Source organism: Brachyistius frenatus, unplaced genomic scaffold (genome assembly GCF_029030835.1).
Source record: "Brachyistius frenatus isolate BFR_SWC_R1_liver_20210118 unplaced genomic scaffold, ASM2903083v1 Contig_57, whole genome shotgun sequence".
Taxonomy (NCBI): Eukaryota; Metazoa; Chordata; class Actinopteri; family Embiotocidae; genus Brachyistius; species Brachyistius frenatus.
In genome coordinates this window covers 1,075,460-1,098,440 of record NW_027210656.1, presented here as the reverse complement: position 1 = coordinate 1,098,440, position 22,981 = coordinate 1,075,460, and the positions used below count along the sequence as shown (strand labels likewise).

Genomic DNA, 22,981 nt, shown 5'->3' with positions numbered 1-22,981 from the left:
GGTGTGTGAACAACAGTAGAGAGATAATATTTCAACATGTAGCACAGAAGTAAGAAGAATAACAAATGGCATAAAAATCTTGGTCTGCCCAGGCTTAACCAGCATGTGTTGTTATTATAAGACAAGCAGTCACAGAAAACACATGGTTTTAACGTGTGAAAAAGCTCAAAACAATTTGATTTCAGGCTTTAAGCAAACTACTATAATACACAGCAAGCATCTCTTTCGCTCAACTGCATATCAAATCTGCAAGTCTTGAGTTTAAGGGAACAGCTGGAGAAACAAAGTCCGTCTTTGTCGAGTGAGCTCAACGTGATGTGAACGTGATGTGAACGTGTCTCACCATGTGACGTGGAAGGCCTGTCTGCAGCCATGTTTGTTGCAGGTCATACAGGCTCCAGAGGCTGCTTTACTCTCTCTGCCCTGGTCCTCACAGATATAACATGTCTACACACACGTTAAGAGAAACCGTTTCAACGCAAAGACAGACTCACGTCCTCATAATTTGACATTGTTCTTGAGATGCCTAAATGCAGAGCTGGATTGTGTTACCTTGTTGTAGCGCTCGTGAGGCACAGACTGGAGAACGATGGGCTCCATAGTTGAAACATTCGCAAACTCCACCTCAGGTATGTAAAGGGCACAAACCACATGGGCCCAGCCTGAAAAGACACACAAAGAAGACCCATCAGCCTCTGAACATATACCCGATATGTGTACAGAGGTAGTTTGTGGTAACATTTCACAGTAAATTTATAGAAATGTCAGCTACCTGCTAAGGTCCTGAAAAATGTGTGCAGAAATGATGTTTGTCATTCACTCGTTTGATTTGTTTCTTACAAGTTTTATTATTGTGGCAAAGCTCCGTGTTTGAGACAAGAGGGACATCGTAAGTCCAGATGACGGGAAACATTTTATCACCTTGTCCTGGACATTTTTATGGCTGTGACTCAAAGCAAGACTCCAAAAAAGGTGAAGTCTCCACACTAAATGTGGATTAAATAAATAAACCAAGCCTGCCGATGATGCTCCCCCTCTCACCCATCATGTTGCACGAGATTACACATCATTTCGTCTGACTATATCTACACAACGTCATGCAGGGTCCAGTAGAGTAAAAAAGTAGAAAAATGTCCTTTGAAGGTGTTCCTTATCACTTCATTAACGTGTAGCTACCGGGTTGGTGGAAATAATAAATCAGTGTGACCCCAAAGATACCAAACCAAAAGGCAATAATGGTTTCAACCAACCAAAAACAACCTCAACGTTGTCTGGACCTTTCACTATTTATGCCTAATTGCAGTTTTGGTCACATTTACAGATTAAAACATTAAATGAGTTCAACTTTGAAATGTTTAATCTCAAATGCCTTAATTTGTAAATTAGACGTTGGTCTACCCAAGTAGGCGTTTATTTAGCGCACACACACACACACACACACACACACACACACACACACACACACACACACACACACACACACACACACACACACACACACACACACACACACACAGCTGCCTGTCAGTGAAGACAAACTGGGGGCAGGAGAATGACAGCGGGGCATGGTGGGGTGGCAGCAGAATTGACGAGGAGCTGAGGAGGAGTTGGGAGGAGGTGAACAGGAGGTCAAATGGAGGTGGGAGTCTCCTGCCACACTGGAGGTGTCTGTTTTTCCCCATAGCGGAAACAAAAACAGGCTTAAACTTACAGTTGAACCCGTGACCTGCCTTTGACCCGGTGAGCAGGACGGGGGGAGGAGGGCAGAGGGCGTGACGGAGGGGAGGGAGCCAGTGTGAAATGGGGGCATGTTGTTGTTTTGAAGTGCCTCCAAGAATCTGGAAGAGGCCTATAAAGCAGGACTATAAAAGTGGCACAACCTCCCTCCTCAGACTCAGCATTCACACTTTTACCCTCCCAAAGACCCAACAAGCCATCGCTTCACTTCCATCTCTAACATCAAGACCATACCAGAGTCCAAGGTGTTGAGACAAAGAGCTCAAATTTGGCAAAGGCAAATGAGGCAAAGGGCTGTCGGTGGTTGATAATGATCTATTAACTTATTTGGTAAAACACAGTAAAAAAAAAAAAAACAAGACACTAACTCCAAGTAGGGAAAAGAGGCAAACTCATATTAATGTGTTCCGTACTGTCAGAACAATGAGAAATGTGCTTAAATCAAAAGTTCCATACTTCTACCACGTTTAAGATTTCTTCTCACTAACTTGTTCCCATCATAACGCATTAAAAAATATGAACGCAATGGATGACAAATGAAACCTTTCTGTGTACAAATTCTTTGCACTTTGTGTGTCTTTTAAGTCAAGCTTGAAGTATAACATAAATGTACACTTGGTCTCAGCAACCAGGGCAGATGCAGATGCAGATTTCATTTCTCTGTCTTTGCATTTTTTCCTTCTCTGCCTGCGGTATGCTAACATGCTGCATCAAACGCTCATTTCAGACAAATTCCTTTGCTTTGCTTTATTACTGTCCCACCTGGAAAAACAGCAACTACCACACAGAGCAACAAGTGTAGAGGAACTGACAGGAGCAGGGAAACCGAGAGCAGGGGAAGTAGATGGTGAGAGAGAGAGAGAGAGAGAGAGAGAGAGAGAGAGAGAGAGAGAGAGAGAGAGAGAGAGAGAGAGAGAGAGAGAGAGTGTAAAAGAGAGGTCATGGGAAGGGTAAAATAAAAGAGAAAGTAGTAAAACGGTGTGTGTTAGTGTTGTCCTGATGCCTCCCTGCAGGCCTGGACACAATCCCACAGCTGTGCCTCTCTCTGACTGACACGCGCGCGCACACACGCACACACACACACACACACACACACACACACACACACACACACACACACACACACACACACACACACACACACACACACACACACACAGAATATTTACAGTCTCCACCAAGCTGACCTCCCAATGAACCCAGAGAGGAGACTCCTCACAGGCCATGCACTATACCCATCCTGGCCCGCCCCCTCATAAACATACACACACACTCACGCACTCTCATAAAACACGGACTGGCAAGGACGGTACAGAGAGGCAGCACACAACAAACAGCAACATAACTCTCCCAGCACGCTCACACCCCCTTAAACTTGCTGGTGACATGCAATTAATGACAAAATACACAAGAGGCTAACCGCAGATGTGTGTGTGTGTGTGTGTGTGTGTGTGTGTGTGTGTGTGTGTGTGTGTGTGTGTGTGTGTGTGTGTGTGTGTGTGTGTGTGTGTGTGTGTGTGTGTGTGTGTGTGTGTGTGTGTGTGTGTGTGTGTGTGTTTTTGTGCATCTGAGAAGGAGTCTACCTCCGTTGTCTGTCCTCTTGAGGGCTCCGTCTTTGTGGGGACAGAGCTCACATCTCTGTGGGGAAAGAGGAAACATCAGGTCAGGAACAACAGGTCATCTACTTCTGGTGAGGTAAACACACAAGTATGACAAATGTGACGGTGACTGAGGCGAGCTTGGCAGGTCGCCTGGACTTGGCCACTCGGCCAGGGAAAATACCCTCACTATCTGCCACCTAAGGTTTATTTCTTTCTCCGTGTGTGTGTGTGTGTGTGTGTGTGTGTGTGTGTGTGTGTGTGTGTGTGTGTGTGTGTGTGTGTGTGTGTGTGTGTGTGTGTGTGTGTGTGTGTGTGTGTGTGTGTGTATCAGCACATGCAAGTCTTCAGGCAAGTATTTCTGCTGCTCTCGTTCTGACCCTCAACTCGACTAATCCTCAACTCTCGAATCAGCTCCTTGTTACATGAAGTTTGTTACAAGACAGCGAAGGTGCCTTGACTCCACATTCCTGTCTTATAATTAATTTTCTTTCGACTTTAAAATTAAATAATGTATTAATTTACTTGCATCAGCAGTTCTGGTCTCCCCTTCTTAATTTCAAAATCGTTCCAACACTTCAAGCGTAAATCTTTAAGTCTTCAATAGACAAAACAGCATCGTAAGAGACAGACCTCACAGGTGAATTTGATTCAGCCGTCAGGTGAGAAGATAGATGCTTCTTTTTGGCAATTTGAAGATATCACTGGTCATAATTTACCTCTTTAGTTCCATTTCAAAAATGATTTGCCCAAAGTTAAGTACAATAATTTCTCACTTGCTTTTTTACTTTCCTCGAAGGCACCATATCAACCATAAAAAGCGCAAATATCTTCCAGTTATTTTCATTCACTGATGTGGTAACTTTCTTTATGATTCTTTGTAAAAACTCACACGACTATAAATCGTATCAATCAGTTGCACAAGCTGGACTTCTGGATCCACAGAGAATAAAGCTCGGCTGTTTAATTATTTACCCATCTGTAGAGATCTTGGGACTGTTACACACAGAATTGCAAATCTAAGTCATCGGGTAAAAGATACGTCTATCAGTTTAAGAAGTTCAAGAGTAATGTTGTTATCCTGATGGATATCTGCTGGAGAACATTTGCTCTGTGCGCACACACGGATACAGAAAGTCGGCAGATCTTTCTGGCACCTGTATCAACAGCTACATGAAGTAAATCTTGCCCTGACAAAATCTAGACAAGTCCTTAGAAGTTTCCCGAGGTCATATCAAGTTGAGACTCCGCAAGCCATACCAGCTCGTGTGTTGCACTGTGTTTCACAGAGAGAGCAGTCTTAGGTGTCATGATTCAGAGGTCTGTGGAGAGCAGGTCAGCCCCCAGGTCCTGAAGCAGTTGATGGAAATGCAGTGTAATCTAAGGCTGCATTCCTGCCTTGGCGGTAACATTTTCATACAGCTGTTATGATGCAGACTAGACAGTTTTATGTTTGCGCACCACAGCATGCCACACACACACCACAAAACCCATCTGGCACAGTTGCTAAACCAGCCACACTGAAAGAAGCATCAACGATCATCTTTTATGGAGCTTTCAATCAGGATTAAAAAATTAATTTGGTGAAATGTGGTGGTCACTGGTACAGACTGCAGAGTGTGAGCTAAAAAGCAGGCATGAAGCAAAGGACGGAGGGAGATGTGGCACATGTCACAGGAAATCCTGCGCGAGCAGGAGGTTGCGCCATAAAAAAAATAGCAGTTGCAGGCAGGTTTGAGCAGACCTGTAATTTATTTTCTGTTGTTACGATGCCTTTGATACTTCTTCAGCTTCTACCAGGCTCTACAGAGATTTTAAGATGAAATGATACACAGGGTGGGCTAATAAACACAAACCAGCTTTCAAGTCCCACTGATGAGCTAAACAAAGATGCTATGGCTCTGTAATAAATCATGTAAGGAAGAAAAATACAATTTCCTTTGTTTAAACAAGGACGCCTCTGTAAAGTCCATTTTGTTTACTGTAACAACCATCTTCTAAGACATGAGTTGTTGCACAGTGTTAAATCACATACATCCAGAAATATGCCCGTTGGTGTTTTGTTTATTAGCTGCCACTGTAATTGCATTTATACAGCTTCCATAGTACCATAATCACGATGGTGTATATATATATATATATATATAGCCCAGTCTGCTTGTTTCACGCACCAGGGTTCGATTATTACTTTTCTGACCAGTTTAATATAACCCATACAACTGCTTTCATGTAACTGATTAAGTGTTAAATCCCCTTTAGATTATTTTAGACTGGACAAGTTGACATGTCATCTTTCATAGCTTAACTGATGCTGTAATGCAAAACGATGCGTGTGAAACCTTTTTTTTTTCTTACCGTACAGGCTGTAAACAAATGGAATAAGGATTCATAGACTGTCTTAAATAATGACGATAATGATGGTGCTGTTTTCTTGATGCGTGCATAAACAAAGACACTGTTCAACATCCTGCGGTCCACCATCTTTGCCAGACAGTTCCATTATTCCAGGAGTCAGCTAATAAATGATAAATGGGTGAATGGATTGTGTGACTCACCACACGGGCTGCTCTCTCCTGAGATTCACACTTTCTGCAGAACCAAGGTCCAGTGGGCACCTGCACAATTCCATAGCAGGCTGAAGAGAGATAGAGAGATGGAGGGGGTTGGGGGGGGGGGGTGTGTGAAACAGTGTCAGTCATCATCATAACCACAAGTCTGCATTTCAAAGCACAAAATACATTTACATAACGATAATGAAACCATGCTGGCACAGGCAGCTACACACCAAACCTGACCTCACATGATAACATCTTTACAAATATCACATTATCTCCCGTCCCAATTATTTTCTACAAATGCCAGACGGCAAACCTGTGACTGAACGGGGTCGAAATCAAGAGCATTGTTGAGATCTGACTTCTGGAGGTGCTGTTGTTTTTATATCACTGACACAGACAGCGTTCGCCCGTGCGTCAAGACATCCGGGACGATAGCGGAATCACTGGCCCGGCATTGTTGTTGTCAAAATAAATACGCATCAATTATAACTGTTTGTCCAACGTTATTACATCACACTTGAAGAAGCTGGACTCAAGCAGTCAGCAATCTTTACTTGACCTCCGCAACATATTTCTATGAAAAAGGTCAAGATAATGTTGTTCGCTGCTGAATCAGCTTTCAGGGTGAATGTAAAGTGACTGGCAGAAGTTAAGTATTTTACTATTTGCTTTATGGATGCTGCATTAACGGGGTCAAAGTGCTGGTTGCTTCTCATGTTTAACTATTATATACTCAACTAAGTCCTTTCCATTCTTTATATTTTGATACGTCAATGGCAAACAATATGATTTACAAGATGCAGTGGTACCCCAAAAACACACTAAGTAGTTTTCATTATAAATTATAACCTGTTTTCTCAGACAGGTTGTACAGGTACGAGCAGAGGCAGTTCTACTCTACATGTGGCAGCACAAATCTAAATAGCCTAGCTCTACACATTTTCAGATTATCTTCGGATCTGTCCAGAGCTCATAATCCACTGGAATAAAAAGATATAATCCAGATTTCTTCGAACAGAGCAACCAAAGGTTACAGAGTTTAAATGAAAAGGCTGCAGAACAGATTTACAGTCAAAGCATCAAGAACAAGTTGGTTACGATATTCTGCACAAACTGTGCAGCTCGTTGCCTCGAGGCCTGCCAATTTCATTCGTTGCTGGGCTAATCCGCACAGAGTGGGAATGCTTTGTTGTTTTCTTTAAGATTCAGAAGATTGCTCAACCGCAGGGCAAATGTTTATTTATTTACATATGTAAACATAAGTTGATTGTGATGATTGTCACTGTAATTGTACGGCATCCTGATGCACAGCATTTCACATTTTCTTTTGAGACCGATTACTGACAGTCTCTTCAGCTCCATCATCTCTATAAATCAATTAAAAATAAGAAAAGTATATATAATTAAAACTGCATTTGCCAAAAACATATCTGATTCACTAAAATGCATGTTCCCGTGTTGTTCTTTCACCAGTTTCTAAATACACACAATCCTCGGCAAACTGTATTTTCTACGGCTGCATGATGCTTAATAGGTTTAGGCAAGAATAATATGACGCAACCTTCAAGTAAGTACGACGAGATTTGGCCCGACAGTGCATATAAACATAAAACAGTCATACTATTTTAACTACTTAGGTTACGCTCCTTAGGTTTATTTATTTCCCCCCCCCCCCTACATTTGACTAGATCTGAGTGTTGTAACACTTTGGCTGCTGCGACTACGATTATTTCACAAACAGGCCGAGTCCTATTTAACAGGCCAAACACTTTACCAAAGTGTGACAATCAAAACAGCGAGTGTTACACGTGCATCGGCACGATCTCAAGAGTTACTGACACACGAACTAGTTTTCAGTCCCCCTGTGCGTTTTGCCAGCTGGACGCATGGCTCAGCTATAAAACATGTAAACACTGCACGTCATCCCGAGTCACGTCAGGTGAGCGCGCTTGGCCGTACCAGAGGCCATGTCAGGTAGAGATAGCTGGTTTTTGGTGCTTCAGCTGCGTAAATAAGCGTCCGCTTTTTTTTTTTGGAGTTTGGAACGACTAGTTAACAGTCAAGAGGGCATTATCGTGCATTTAAAAAATAAAAAAAAAAGGCCTTGATGTGCGCTTTTCTTTTTTTTTTAAGTTTACACCGTTGACGAGTATCCCCTCTACTCTCTACTTCCCACGTGACAGCTGCTGTCAAGCAAAAAAAAAAAAAAAAAAATAGCACGACGTGCAGCCAAATGCGTGTTCATAAACCCGCTTATCCACGATCATTTGGCAGGCGAAGTGAAACGACCCAAGCCGAAGCGGTGGAGTGTCCGAGCCTCACGCGTTGGAGCCTGACCTCGGCTTGGCCTTGGTGAGGGCAGAGGCGGAGGAGGCTCCATAACCTTCCAAGCAAGATGACGCTAACTAGCCCGGAAGCTAACTGCTAATCCCGAGCCGCGTTTATAACAGCACAGCTTTTTTTTACCTTGATGCACGGCGACGTTGCAGCCGTGTCCGTCGCAGTACACCAGCGGGTTTTCCGCCCAGCCGCGTTCGTCTGAGCATACACAGCAACCTCCGATCATCTCCTTCATATTACTCGTCGAGAGCCCGTCGTCCGCCGCTAGACAACGCTCGCCTGAGACCATCTACGAAGAAAGCGGACATGCGGAGGAATACGTAAAAGAGAGACCGAAACCGTGGCGGAAGACGCGCCCTCGCTCCCCTGCTACGCCACTTTAGGTCCCACTCGGTCGAAATGTCATCTTTTAAACGTGTTTACGTCCCTTTTCGACGCCGTATTTGTTTTTGGTTTTTTTTTTTTTTTTTTTTTTTTTTTTTTTTTTTTTTTTTTTTCTCCCCTCACCAAAACATCCCCGTCACGGCGCGATGGTGAGGAGAGGGGGAACTTCGCAGGGAACAGGAAATGCGTAATGACGCAAGGCGCGCGTCTGTGCGTGCTCCGCGAAAGGAAGTCGAAGACGAATGTGATTGGATCGCCGACGGCGACGTTCCATTTTGGGCTCCACATGGTTTGAAACTTTGTGGACTTCACTGCCAGATTCACTGTCAACACTGTAGTAACATGGAGCTCGGCGAACATGTGGCGTATTAGTGAGAGCGCCGCCAGTTCAGCTGCTGTTAAAAGCGGGATGTATACAGAACAGATGTGAGCGTTAACTACGTGTTTAAAGTTTGTTTATAGGAAAGACTGTGATTCTTGATCTGCAGAGAATTACAAAAAAAAATATATATATATATAGCAAAGCTGCAGTGACGAGGCATTTCTTGTTGCAGATCTTAAATCTGAGGTTTTCATTTTAACATAAGTTTGATTGAATTTAGAGTTGAACTAATTTTTTTTTTTTTAAGTCTAGTATTATACATGAAACTTTCAAAAACAACACCGCCAAACAATTTGTCAGTGATAACATAGTCTACGTTAATTATACGTATAGGAATATGTCCTATGTATGTATTTTTGTTTACTGTCCTACATTGTGTCACTAATTGACAGTGATTGAATTGGTCAATCAAGACATTTACAAAACAAAATACAAGTCATTCTCTGGTTCAAACCTCTCAAATGTGAGGATAGTCTGCTTTTCTCAGTTTTATATTACATAACTGTTTATCTTTGTGTTTGTTAGAGAACATTTAACTTTATCAGCTTGAGTTCTAGGAAGTTTTTTTTTTTTTTAATTATTTTTTTTTATATTCTTTTAAAAATATTTGTATTGACCAGTGTGAGCATGGACAAAATAACCATGTTGGTCAAGCCTGTCAGAGAAGAGCTTTCTCTGAGGTAGAAAATTGCAGAGACATGGAGTTCTCACCAACAGCTATTCGTGACCTCAAAGAACATATAGCACTCAGAGCTTTTATATAATTTAAGGCATTCTGTAATTATAACCAGGCTGTCCTCAAACTGTACATCTGTCAAGTCAGTGCAGCATGGATAAACGGTGTGTGTTTACACCTACAGAAAAGCTTTTTTGGTTCAGACGGTTCAAACAGATTAAACACACGTATACATTGTTACGGCAGGAGTCTGATTTGTTTGATCCAGTCCTGTATAAGAAGCCATTTGGCGTGACATCACATCACTTTACTATCACTCTATTGGTAGACTGCATGTCAGTACATGGAATGGGCAAGATAAATCATTTTCAAGCTGTAATGCAATATGTTTTCCTTAAACGTCCAGCTCGTAGGTGTTTAATTACATTTTAATTAGCTCTTCCAAATGACAACACAGGTTTTACAGCTCTGAAGTGTGCGACTCAAGGCTTTGAGTCTCTTTTACAACATGATAGCCCACCATTTTATTAGTTTAAAATGAACTTGAATCATGGTTTATATATACTCCTGAACAAGCCACAGCTTGGGTTAAAACTTTTCAATATTACGCAACTTAAATATTTTACATCTCTCACTACGCTATTTCAATAATATTATGAATGAAAGATGAAACAATTATACAATGCTTTTTTTTTTAAGGAATACTTTTATCTTTAAAAAAAATATTAACTGGGCTTTGAGAAGCCTACATCAAGCTGCATATCAGCCTGTCAATATGCAGTTTTGTTTTGACAACTCCCCATGCTGTTGCCAAGGATGCTCCAGAACCCACATACACACATGCTATTCCAAGCACTCAGCTGCTGCTTGCATCACCGATTCCTCTGAGCGAGCTCCCGCTCTCGGTTTCCAGAGAAACGTAATGACTTGCCAATAATGCGCAAGAGCACACGAGCGTCCTCCGTGTAATATGGTGAGCGAGAGGTCCCTGGGAGTGCCTGCCCATTGTTTGCTTTAATTTCAAATTGCTCAAATGCTCCAGTCGACACTGGGCACTGCACTAAAAGGGGGTGAGGGGCTGGGGAAAAGAGGAAAAAAAAAAAAGTGAATTGTGTGAGGCAGGGGAAAACCTATTAGAGCTGGAGAGAACAAAGGGAGGCGAAGGAGGGGGCAGCGGTTGTGGAGGGCCGTACAGCTACTGAAAAACTGAAAATGGCAAATGATTTTTACAACTTGCACTTGATTAAGTCAAAGTCTGCACGAATCATGTAAAATGTTCCTCAGGTTGTCAGAGGAGAGCTTTCTCTGCGATGGAAAATTGCAGTGACACTGTCGGCTCTCAATGACTATTGGCGACCTCACAGCGCACATAGCACTCAGAGCTTCTATATAATTTAAGGTGTTCTGTGATTATGACCAAGCTGACCTTTTAGATGCTGTTTGCTACAGCGTTGAAGCTCATACATCCACCAAGTTGGTGTTAGGATGAGGATCTGTAAAACCACTGCAGCATCATTCAGGCCTGAATCGGTTCAGAAAAATATACTGTCCTGTCTGAGCCCTATTCTTTTGCCACATAAAAGTTAGATATTACTCGAGAAATAGCAAGAGAAATGTAACATTCTAAAGAAACCTATTTTTTTTTTTCACAATGGGAATGTGGCCAATGAAGCCAGGTTTATATGATGGGTTCCTGACTGCCAGGAGCACGAAGTTGTACACAGGTTGCACACCACCAGTGATGCAAGCAGGAAATTAGTGCTGAAATGAAACACATTCAATTTTGCAGTCTGCAGGCATTTATAAGAATTATAGATACACACTAAAATATTAAAATAATAGTTTTACTTTTACATTATTCAGTGTACATTCATTGTCTAATTTCCTACATTTTCATTGTGTTGTGCTCATTCGGTATTGTTTTGACGTTTTGTTTGTCTTAGTCTAATTTACAACATTTGAGATTTAAAAATCAGACAACCTATTGGTTGGGTGAAGTTTTGCGGTCTCTCTGTGAGGAACGTGTAAAACATGCAGCGCAGGAGTGACAACGCTGGGAAACGCAAAGGAAAAGCAGCCCCAACGGCCACAGACCTGGCCGTATCTGTAATAGCATTGTGTAAATGCACAGCATTAGAAAATGCTGGATGTACTTCACTGCCTGGTAGTCACTGGTTACTGTTGTCCGGTAGATTACCTGCCTCACTCCATCTCCTCAAACGAAAAAGTTCAATTGTTTGGTTGGCATTCATAAATTATCAGAAAAAAAATATCTACGAGCAAAAAAAGATAACAGTGGTAATGAAATCTGAATTTGTCCTTAAATATTGCATCTCAAGTGTGTGTGTGTGTGTGTGTGCGTGTGCGTGTAACGCATGGGGGGACGCTGCAGAAAAACCTAGGCACTCTGGGAGGAATGTTTTCACAGACTGAGCTCATAAGCTTCAACAAATGAGTTCTGATAGGACTTTTATTTTGAAACAATTGTGTTCTCAACCAGTGCTTGTTTTTGCATCGATTTATTGTAAGTGGTGGCTATTTTTTCTGGGTGCCACGTAGAAACTGGTCTGTAGACCTAATTGCTATACAAAATAAACAGCTTAATATTGTTTAGTTAAGAACAGTGTGCAGTATGAAGTATTGTGTGACACATAAATGTAGCCCAACTATTACTCTTTAAACCAAGTTAATGAAACCATAATTAAGGTTCTTTCTCAGACAGAGCAGTGACATAGCAGCACATGCATCGTGAGGATTTCAGCCTATCAAACCTGTGTTAGATTCAAGCATTTCTGAAATCATAAATTGTGTGGAATCAGCATCCGTCCAGCCTCCTACCTCATGAATACAACTATTACTATTAGGTGTAGCTAATGTTATTCACCTGTAGTAACCCAATAAATGCATCATTAAATTTAATTGGGCCTGACATTAATTTAGGAATTAAATGTGGTCTTTATAGCAATTTTTATAGATATTTTATATGTCATTATTATCCCTTGTATGAAAGTCGGCATGTCTTTAGGTGTCTGGTAGTAAATATATTTTAAGGGCTGTAACTATGACACCAAGTGCATTTCCATCTGTATCATATGATGTTTTGTTTTTTTAATTTTTAAAGGACTACAGGAACACCTGGAGACGAAAGAGAGAACACGTGTATGAACAGTCATTGGGCTGCAGATACCTGATGTGGAAAAAAGCGTGAAGTATCGAGAAGTTGCCAACACTGAAATGACTTCAACACCCAAATGGACCCAACGATACGGTGTCTTTCCTGGTTAACGCCACATTCAGACCCATCGGTGTGTACCCATGGTTTCCGCTCTCGCGTCTGCGAGTAGCCTCGCACAGGGGCCCAGGAAAAAAATACAAACAGTCCCAACACGGCGGGGTGAAAGGTGAAGAGAGCCCTCCCCCCACCACTGTCCGCACATACTTCAGGCTCGGATTGCATGTAAAATCACATTCTCCAGGGGTGGGGTGGCTGGTGGGGGGGGTTGGAGAGGAATTCATTGTTTTGGCATGGGGCAGTGGGTTTGCGTCATAAAAAAGTCCATGCTCTTACAAGTGCCTGCGCCTCCTTGACCAAGTGTCTCCATAAAACTCAAAGCAGAACAAATGACTTGGAGCTGCAGGAGGGACACATTTGATTTGACGAGTGTTAAAGCACCGAAGTGTTCGGGAAGACTATCTATACCCAACCTAATATATATTTTTTTTAAATACCAAATTCACCAGGTTGCACAAATCTCGTCTGGTTTTTTTTATGCTGCGGTTTTATGGAGTGTGTGAACGTTTTATTTTATTTTTAATTCTGTTCATTTAAATTTACGAGCTACTATTTTAAAATGATGCTGCAGGAATTTAAACTTAGGCCACTGTATTGATGTTTCAAACAAATCAGCCCTGCAAATATAGGACAAAAGGATTGGGATGCAGCACGAGTGTGTGTTCATTGGTCGTGTGTGTGTGTGTGTGTGTGTGTGTGTGTGTGTGTGTGTGTGTGTGTGTGTGTGTGTGTGTGTGTGTGTGTGTGTGTGTGTGTGTGTGTGTGTGTGAGTGAGTGTGAGTAGGTTGTGTCTTTACCGTAATCGGTCCATATCCCCCATTAAGTCTCGGACTTCCACAGTGAAGTAGTGGAAAATTAAAAAAAAAAAGCAAGGCCTGAACTGCTTTACAGCAGCCAGGAGACGCCACGCACGCGCCATACTTTATTTAGCCCAATAAAAGTGATATTTTGTTCATTTCTGTTTGAGTTATATATATATAGATATATATATATATAATTTTGCTATCTATTTAAAAAAAAACATAAAATTAATTTATATTAGATTTGCTGTGATTCCCCAGGGGCTTAACTCCATGCCCCAAACATATCACATTATTGTTGTTATAGTTTTGGTGGTCCCCCGTCAATGCAGCTACAGCTGTGCCACAAACATAAACTTACAGAAGAGTAGCTTAATGGCCAAAACTAAGAATGAGCCTGAAGAGCAAGATCTGGTCGACCGAGCCATTTCCCCTTCATCGACAACACACATCGGGCTGTTGTAAGAAACCTCCACCGTACTGGAGATCTTTCTCTCTCTCTCTCGGCCACTCGGTCTTGTTTCCTCCCCCTGGTCCCGGCCGGCATTCAGGCGCAGGAGAAGGGGGGGGGGGGCGGGATATGTGCCCTGTGGCATCTGGTGTATAGCAAAGAGTCCCTGGTCTAAGTTGGAAATACCCCAATACGCATATATACAGATGGTAATTTGTTTTCCATTAATTATTAGAATATTGTATGATTGTTTTAGGGTCTTTGAGATGGCCCCCATGTTCTGACCTTGCAATGAGCACGTTGTCAATGTTGTGCAATAAACAGCACGTGAAGGAAGAGAAACTTAATTGGCAGATGTTACAAGAAGTAAAAAAAAAAAAAAAAAGTACGCAGTCATTATAAATTATTAATGCAGATTTTATTTGTGTTTGGTTAACCATGTTTTATTTAATAATAATAATAATAATATATTTTGTGATTATGTTATATTCTAACTCTGAAACAATAGCTCCATATCTGTGGGTCAGAGACCGGTGTTTCAAAACCCAAACTTTGGAGAAAAAAAAAATTGAGACGTTATAATCATTGAACTCCCTTTGTAGTGACCTAACAAACGCCTGACCGTTGTCTGTACTTTCTGTTTGACTGAATGCAAAATGTATTTGTGTTACAGACCAATTACATTCAAGGCATAGCGCACGGGAATGGTCAATTTGAATTCAAACCAAAAGTGAATTGCTCTGCAGTTTAAACTGGTTGAAAGCGTCTCAGTTTACGCGAGAACTCTTTGCGATATATGTGATCAGAGGGGGAAAAAACAACAACAACAACAAGGGTGTATTGTGTCACACAAAAAAAGAAACCCAGTTTACCGAAAGGGCAAAACATGCAGACGGTCAGGACGAGAAGTCCTGACTGTCTGCTCCTCCCTGCATCTCCCGGGCCGGGACGGTGCACGGGGGCTCGGGGATCCGAGGTATTCCCCGGGGGGGATCTACACCGCAGAGCTGCCCTTCCGCCCCCTGCATCCGTGAAACTCCGCATGTTACGTGTATTAACGCTGTCATACAGAATCAGCACGTGAACGCGGATTTTTTTGTTGTTGTTGTTGTTGTTGTTTTTTGCTGCAAACGGGGATAGAAGGTCTCAACGTATAAAGGTCCTACATGTTGGACTGAAGGCGGCGAGAATGCAGATCTGATAAGGTGCGTTTAACTGAGCTGGAGTTTCTGCATCCTGGACAGGATAGTCACAAAACACACACACACACACACACACACACACACACACACACACACACACACACACACACACACACACACACACACACACACACACGGCCTTGTGGCACATAACTCAACTAGACAGTTAATATTGACACTACAGTCGTCTGTCATTATAACTTTTGATTATCCACACGGCCCTATCCCACACACTGTAATCAAATTGGAAGCCACGCGCGTAGTCATAAAAAGTGGGAAATATTTTGCTCACATCATAGTTTATACATCTGTTGAACCCTATATGACACTTGGGCGCACACGTATTGTATTTATAACTCCATTAAGTGGTGTGCACAATCTTGTATTAGGTCCACGGGCACCACATTGGCGGTTCTGCACCACAGTACAATATCGCGTGCATAATGTGGACGCGGTGTTCAAATAATTCAGATTTAACAGGGGGCTATAGTAACAACGCCTACATGTGTGACACGCTGTTTGATGTAACACCGAGGTAACATCGATGCTCTTCAGTCTTCAGTGACAAGCCTGTCAATAAGAAAATAGGATTGTTGGAGATGAGCATGCCCAGTCTTGATTATGACCCCCATCTCGCGCAGCACTGCCCGTGAGAAACAGGCCACACGAGATTCACGTGTTTTATAGATAACACAGATGGAGCATAACGCAGGAAGGACTGACAAAATATGGCTTTAGACTAAACACAACAGTCAATCCAAACGGCCTACTGTAGGCCTACTGCTATTCCAAACAATTAGCCTGTACTATACTCCACAGTCACATTATCTGGGCAGACCTGTGGGTGGTAGCTTCAGCGGTGTTTCCTGCGTGCGTGTGTGTGTGTGTGTGTCGATAAGGTGTGCGCGTTTCAGATCACGAGCGTCTTTCTTTGTATGTGTGTGTGTGTGTGTGTGTATGTGTGTGTGTGTGTGTGTGTGTGCGCCCGTGCACGCGATCGGTTAAAACCACGTTCCCTAAAAGGCGTGTGCATGTAGGGTATGTCGGTGGCGTGCACACGCAAGAAGCACGTGCGCAAAGAACCAAATGTAAAAATGTGTGCAAAATGTCACGCAGGATACCAGACAAAGAACAAGAAGTAGCCAGAAATAAAAATCGCCGTGAAGGTGTTTGTGTTACATTAAATAACCTCCAAAACAGTTCCTGGTGCCCTCCTCTGAAAAGCTACTTGTTGAGTATTTATTCATATATTTTTGACCTGACAGATTATTAACACACGCTATCATTTGTACAGTTTATTAAATATTTAATTGTTGCATTGCTGACATTTTTATTTTTATTTTTTTTAGATGTTGATCGGACTTTTGAAGTGGCGAAAGCTTTTGGCAATATTGTCAAGAAAATCTGTGGGAAAAGCAACCCTGACTTGGCATTTTTTTTTTCTTTACCGTCCAATCAGCGTTCGCGTTGTTATAGCAGGGTGAAAAACACGCTTCAATATAACGTGGAATTTTAGCATGACTCCGCTAAATTCTGTTTTCTGTTATTTCTGAAGTTTTTTGCAAATTATTATTATTATTTTTTTTTTTGCAAACACACACACACACACACACACACACACAGAGAGAAAATGATGTGAAATGGCATCAATTTTTTTTTTTTTTAAATACTGCGAATACCGATTAATTTTGCACTGCGAAACCAAACAAATGAACACAGGCATGTGCTGTCCACAAATAAGTCGGTCAGTCTACTTACCAAAGGAAAAAAAAAAAAAAAAAAAAAAAAAATCATCAAGGAGAAAAAGACTATGGAGCCAACAAAAGCAGATGAGTTTGATCTTTGGTGAGGGCAGCAGTCTGAACGTGGAAAAGCAGCTTGCAAAGTGTAAAAAGCAAATGTCTTTGTTTAAGCAGCGCTGCGTTAACACAGACACCAACCCGACTGAAATACCCGGGGTGTGGAGTCATTTTACCAACATGCAATCGATTGCATACTGTAGGACTACTGTCGCGTGCATTCTGGATGTGGACCGAAAGGGGAAAAAAAAGAAAAAAAAAAAAAAGCCAAAATAAATCCCAGTCTTATCAGGACAATTGGCCGGCTCGGGCTACTTCTTCTGGTTATATGCGCAGCCTGCTATATGAACAACGGCTCTTTATTCAGCTCTTGAAATATGAACTTGTCATAACAGCAATATTTACTCAAACGTCAGAGACTGTGGGCACAATTGTGAACTATTGTAATGGCAGGGTGTGGGAGGGGGGTGGGGATGGAATATCCATTTTTATTGCATCACCTGTCAGCGTTGTCCAATGAGCGTCGACTCCGAGGGCATTAATTGATGAAGGTGTCTCCAGCCTCGGCCCACCTCCCCTCTCTGTCATTTTATTTGCGGCTCAACCAGCAGCCAGAATAGCAGCTGCATTTTAGCTCTTATTCTGTTTCTCTCTATCTCTGATTCTCTCTCTCTCTCTCTCTCTCTATTTCTCCCTCCCCCTCACAACACCCTCTCTCTCTCTCTCTCTCTCTCTCTCTCTCCCTCTCCCTCTCCCTCCCTCCTCGCTATTTTATCCCTCTGGCTGAGGCAGTGGTGTACACCTACCCCTCGTCCTGCTCGCCGACCAGAGGGGAGTGGAGTCGGGAGAGGCAGGTAGCAGCAGCCCCGGCTTGGTGGACAGCATCCGTCGCATTCCTCCACCATGCCGGACCGGGGCAAGAGGCGAGGAGTGGATGCTGTCGGCTCATTCAACCTATTAGACAGGGGCAGCTCCATTTAAGTCCGCATGTCAAAGTTTGCATTTTCATGACGCGGCAGTGTGGATGGATTAAAGGTATGAGCGAGGATGCCTTAAGCTCACGAACCGGTGCCATTTACTGGTAAAAAAAAAAAATCCACACAACACACTGAGAGTGACTACATGGATTAATACACTGTAGCTGCTACATAAAACATGGGGGACCTGGAGTGTGGCTTTGAGGAAATGCAAGGAGTGAGATTGGGATACCTGCTCATCAAAGGCAAGCAAATGTTTGCTTTGTCTCAGGTCTTCACTGACCTGCTGAAGAACATCCCGCGGACCACGGTGCACAAGCGCATGGACCACCTGAAGGTGAAGAAGCACCACTGCGACCTGGAGGAGCTGCGGAAGCTCAAAGCAATAAACTCTATAGCTTTCCACGCCGCTAAATGCACTCTGATATCGCGGGAGGATGTGGAGGCTCTGTATTTCTCCTGCAAGACCGAGCGGGTGTTGAAGTCCAACAAAAGGAAAGCGAAAGCGGTGTGTTCCCCCGGGGACGCATCCTCGTCCCCGGGGCTCCTGCGTGCGGACGCCGAACTGTGGAAGGAAAAAGTTTGGTTTAGTTTGCACGGCGTCCCGGAGACTCTCACACTTAACAACAAAACGGACAGGAGAAGAGAGCTGACTCCCTGCCTTACCGACTCCAAACTACCTCAATTTTACCACAAGACCCACGTGCGGGATTTCCGCTCGGCGACTAAATCCAGTCACAAACACTTTAAAAACTATGAAACCGCTAAAATAACAGGGAACCGCGTTACTTTGAGCCAAAGGCAATCGTTTTTCCGGAGCGCGGTGAGCCGGCAGCCGGTGGTGCTTCAGTCCGCCATAGCTGCTCAGTCCAGGCTCTCGCGCTCAGCCGGCGACCTACTTCACAAAAGGAAGAGGAGGCGCGAGGGGGGCGGCGGCAAGGACAGCGCGAGGCACTCGTGGAGCCGGAGCAGACACGCGCACCACCACGTCCCGCCGGTGCTGCTCGTGCAGCCCAAATCGTCCGGCAGCCACGGGACTTCTTTCGGCGCTTTCCACCTCGGTACGGATTTCTACGTTGACCCTCGACCTCACCACCACCACCACCACCAGCATCACCACCACCACCACCACCACCACCACGAGCCCGCTTTCCCGGAGACTTACAGCAGCGACACCGAGTCCAGCACCTACTCAGACCGGGCGTACCGCGACTCGGACTTCGGCTCCGGGTTCTCCACCAGCAGCAACTCCGGGAGCTCCGAGGAGGAGGAAGAGGAGGGCGAGGATGAAGACGACACGCAGTCAGAGAGTTCAGAGGTCAGCTCGGAGGAGGAAGAGAGCTCCTCTCAGTCCGACTCCAGCTCGGTTTCGAGCCGCGTTTCGGTCCAGAGCATCCGGTTCAGACGGGCGCGGGTCGGCTCTCTCGCCAAAAGTCTCAACGCCAGCAAAGCACCTTTGGTCCTGCAGCCCACGTTTCACTACAGCCACCAACAGCAACAAGAAAAACAGCACAGGACACTGGACCGCGTCGCCGCTTCACAGACGGGGGACAGCAAACAGGGCAAACGGCAGAAATGTGAATTTATGTACAGTGAGACTCGGAATGACTTGGGACCCTTACAGCCACCCAAATGTAGCTCCGCTGCTGTGGGGGAGAGCTTTTTCACGGAGTCCAAAAGGGAAAAGTTGTGCGAGGCTGATCCAAACATCAGGGCTGACCCTGAGGACGACGCGGTCCCTTATTCGCCGGGACACAACCGGAGCAAGGCCTTTCACCCCTCACGCAGGACGCCGGGACATCCTGCCAAATGCCTCCCGGGGCTGAGCGCACAGTATGACCACAACAGAGACACCAAGATCCAAAAATGTATGGACAAAAGGGAGGTGAAAGCCAGCAGCCTAAAACTGCCCGCTCCACTGAAGACAATAAAAAGCGAGTCCGAGGAGCCCTCTGCGACCCCCTACTCGGACGGCGGCAGGACAGCCGGGACACCGCCCTTCAACCTCCACAATGTGAAAGTTAAAGTGGAGGAAAGCTGTGATGAATATGAATACCAGAGCCAGGCTGCAGTCAAATGTAAAGGAGATACGGCAGAAAGCAGCTACGGACAATATCCCAGCGGAGCCATCAAACAAGCAGACTTCTTCAACAGCGGGATTAAAGCCACAGAGAAGAGCCCCGATGTGGCCCCCAGGTCCCCCTGCGCTCCTCAGGAATGCAGGAGCAGCCAGGACTCCCCCTGTATCGAGGAAGCGGAGCACAGGAACAGAAACTGCCGAGCTCCGGTGCAGGGGAATAAGAAACCCCGATTTTCCAGGACGAAAACAAAACAAAACGTGCCCAGGGTCAACAAAGCTGCCTCTTCTTCTTCTTCTTCTTCTTCCTCCTCTTCCTGTTCTTCTTCTTCTTCTTCTTCTTCTTGTTCGTCTTCTTCTTCTTCTTCTTCTTCTTCACGTCCCGCGGGCTGCGAGGAGACATCCACAGAGGAATTACCGAGCAGACGCAAACGCAGCAACGCCAGCACTGTAGCATCGCCTGCAAAAATGCCTTTCAGCCTGATGGCAAATTTCCCATCCCCACCGTCGCTGATTGTTGGCAGCGACGGGGATTTGTGCCCTGCTTACTCCCTGAACTCGCTGAGGGGCCCCGGGCCTCCCCCTCCGTCCCACCCCGTGTGGAGGTGGCAGCCAGGCGGCCAGATTCTCCCTCCCCCACTCGCTCAGAGAAGTAGGAAATACTGAGCTGGATTTTGAAGCAAAAAAAAAACAAAACAAAAACAAAACAAAAGCCCCCATCGTGTCCATCTCCAGTTTAACCGTAGCCTGAGTCATAACGTGAGCGCACCAAATTGCTCGAAACTTTCTCGCTGTTTATTTCTTTTCTCCCATTTCCTCTCCCCCCCCCCCCCCCTCTCCCCCCCATCCTCAGAATGGATTTACATTCCGCTTTGTTTTGAAGTTTGATCGAGGAAAAGCCACCAGATCCCTTTTGGAGCCCCTGAAAAAAAAAAAAAAAAAAAAACGCCCACAAGGACTGTGAGACACCGCTCGTGGATTTACGCTTAAAAACTTTGTATTTCAAAATAAGCTATCAATCCAAAGCAATATGTTCTCCATGTTGTGTTCACGTGACTGTTTTCTGAACTCGATTGTTTCTTACTCGCTTTTCTAACATGCTCGACCTGTTGGATTGTATGGTGCCAGGGTTTCAGTGGTGCTTTGTCTGAAAGAGGATAAAGGGGGTAATTTTTTTTTTTTTTTTTTTTTTTTTTTTAAATCACAGCATTCCTCGGAATGAGGCTACTTTTAATCAGCAAGTTAGACGTGTAAATATAGGCTAATAATAATAATAATTAAAAAAAAAGAATCAGGGTTTCCCATTCTGTGCCACTTGGTATATTTTATATATGAGCGCTGTGTTTTCATCCATGACTGTCATGCTGACCAGCTCGGTCACAATGGTCCATGTGCCCAAATGTTGAGTCTCAGAGAATTATAAAAAAAAAAAAAAAGGATTTATTAATGTCTGGTTATATGCTCACAGTTAAGCCTTTATTAGATTTGACGGGAATTTATTCCTGGTGGTTGTGGGATTTTTTTAATTTTTTTTTTAGGGTGCTAGTGAACTGGTTTTCAGTCTTTCATTATTTTTCTTTTTAATTTTTTTTTTTTTTTCTGCGAAGTATTTCCTGGTTTGCAAAGTGTGTGACTGCACAGACGCAGGCCCAGACACAACACAGGCCTTATGTACAGACAATCAAAAAAACAAACAAACAAAAAAAGGCAGACTCAAAGCACCTAAGGTCTCACGATAGACTCGTGACCCTTCAGGTGGCCGCCGATTTAACATGCACGTCATATTTTTTACTCGGGTTGGTGCGTTTAGCGCACGTAAATGAGTCCAGGAAACGTAAAACACAGACATAAAAACGTGCAAGAAGTGGTTAAAAAGCGGGATGTGGTTCAGTAGTGAGATCAAAAACAGCACCAAAACCGCGTGAAACACCTCAGAAACAATGCTCAAGAACCATGCAGGCTTAAATGCATTGCACTTTGATACTGTTGAGGGTTTTGTTTCAGCTTTAGTATTTTCTGACTAACCTGTGAAATGATGACTGAGATGGCGACAGGAAAAAAAAAAAAAAACTATTTGGATGTATGCACAGAGGCCAAACTGCTTTGCTTTGATTGTTAATATTTAGGTTTTTAGCCACATGTCAGTTTCACTATCCCATGATGCTTTTCTGATCCCCTGTATAATTCTCACTGTTGTGAATTATTACAAGACGGAAAAATATAGCCAATTATTTACTATTGGCTGTCCTCCTCTCAGAGACACCGGAAACAGAATCAGGTTCTCTGAAAAGTTGCGTTCTTTATTTTTGTCAAATGCACCACGGTTCTGAATGTAGCCTTTTTTTATATGGCCGAGAATCCCACATGAAGCCCTTATAAATTCAGCAGTATCTACTCGGACTTCACCTTTAAAACAAGTGGCTGAAGTTGCACCTACACGTAGCCAGTTTAAGTGAATGTGTGGATGTTTTTAATGGCAGTGCAGGACGCGCTCTGCTAATTGGCATGCTTTTTTTCTGTCTGCGACAAAGAGAGGCCCAGCTTATGGCGAGCCAGATCACAACAAACCCAAAGCCCCGTGAATGATGTCAGCCTCCTCACAAGCACAGCAAAGGGTGCATTCATTCTGAGGATTGTAAAAAAAAAAAAAAAAAAAACTATGTAATGGGTGATTGTAAAAAAAAAAAAAGGAAAAAAAAATATACAAA

At 43.7% G+C, this 22,981-nt stretch overlaps 2 protein-coding genes across 5 annotated transcripts in view; one reads left to right on the top strand and one right to left on the bottom strand.

The window, feature by feature from the left end:
* The window catches only part of mllt10 (MLLT10 histone lysine methyltransferase DOT1L cofactor), a 42,329-nt gene extending 33,560 nt beyond the window's left edge, over nt 1–8,769 (bottom strand). For 2 of the 4 annotated variants that reach the window (XM_069705542.1, XM_069705544.1), the window contains exons 1-5: nt 8,360–8,768; nt 5,891–5,970; nt 3,321–3,375; nt 553–662; nt 344–447 (exon numbers count right to left, since the gene is read on the bottom strand). In XM_069705542.1, the coding sequence (XP_069561643.1) occupies nt 344–447; nt 553–662; nt 3,321–3,375; nt 5,891–5,970; nt 8,360–8,522 (512 nt within the window). In that variant the 5' untranslated portion in view covers nt 8,523–8,768. Of the gene's footprint in view, nt 1–343; nt 448–552; nt 663–3,320; nt 3,376–5,890; nt 5,971–8,359 lie in introns of all 4 variants that reach the window. The other 2 variants (XM_069705541.1, XM_069705543.1) reach the window with 2 other exon arrangements.
* A 9,343-nt stretch (nt 8,770–18,112) lies between these two features.
* Nucleotides 18,113–21,080, top strand: skida1 (SKI/DACH domain containing 1). Its single transcript, XM_069705588.1, has one exon. The coding sequence runs from the start codon at nt 18,375–18,377 to the stop codon at nt 20,937–20,939; it is 2,565 nt and encodes an 854-aa protein (XP_069561689.1). The 5' UTR covers nt 18,113–18,374; the 3' UTR covers nt 20,940–21,080.
* Nucleotides 21,081–22,981: the final 1,901 nt, after the last annotated feature.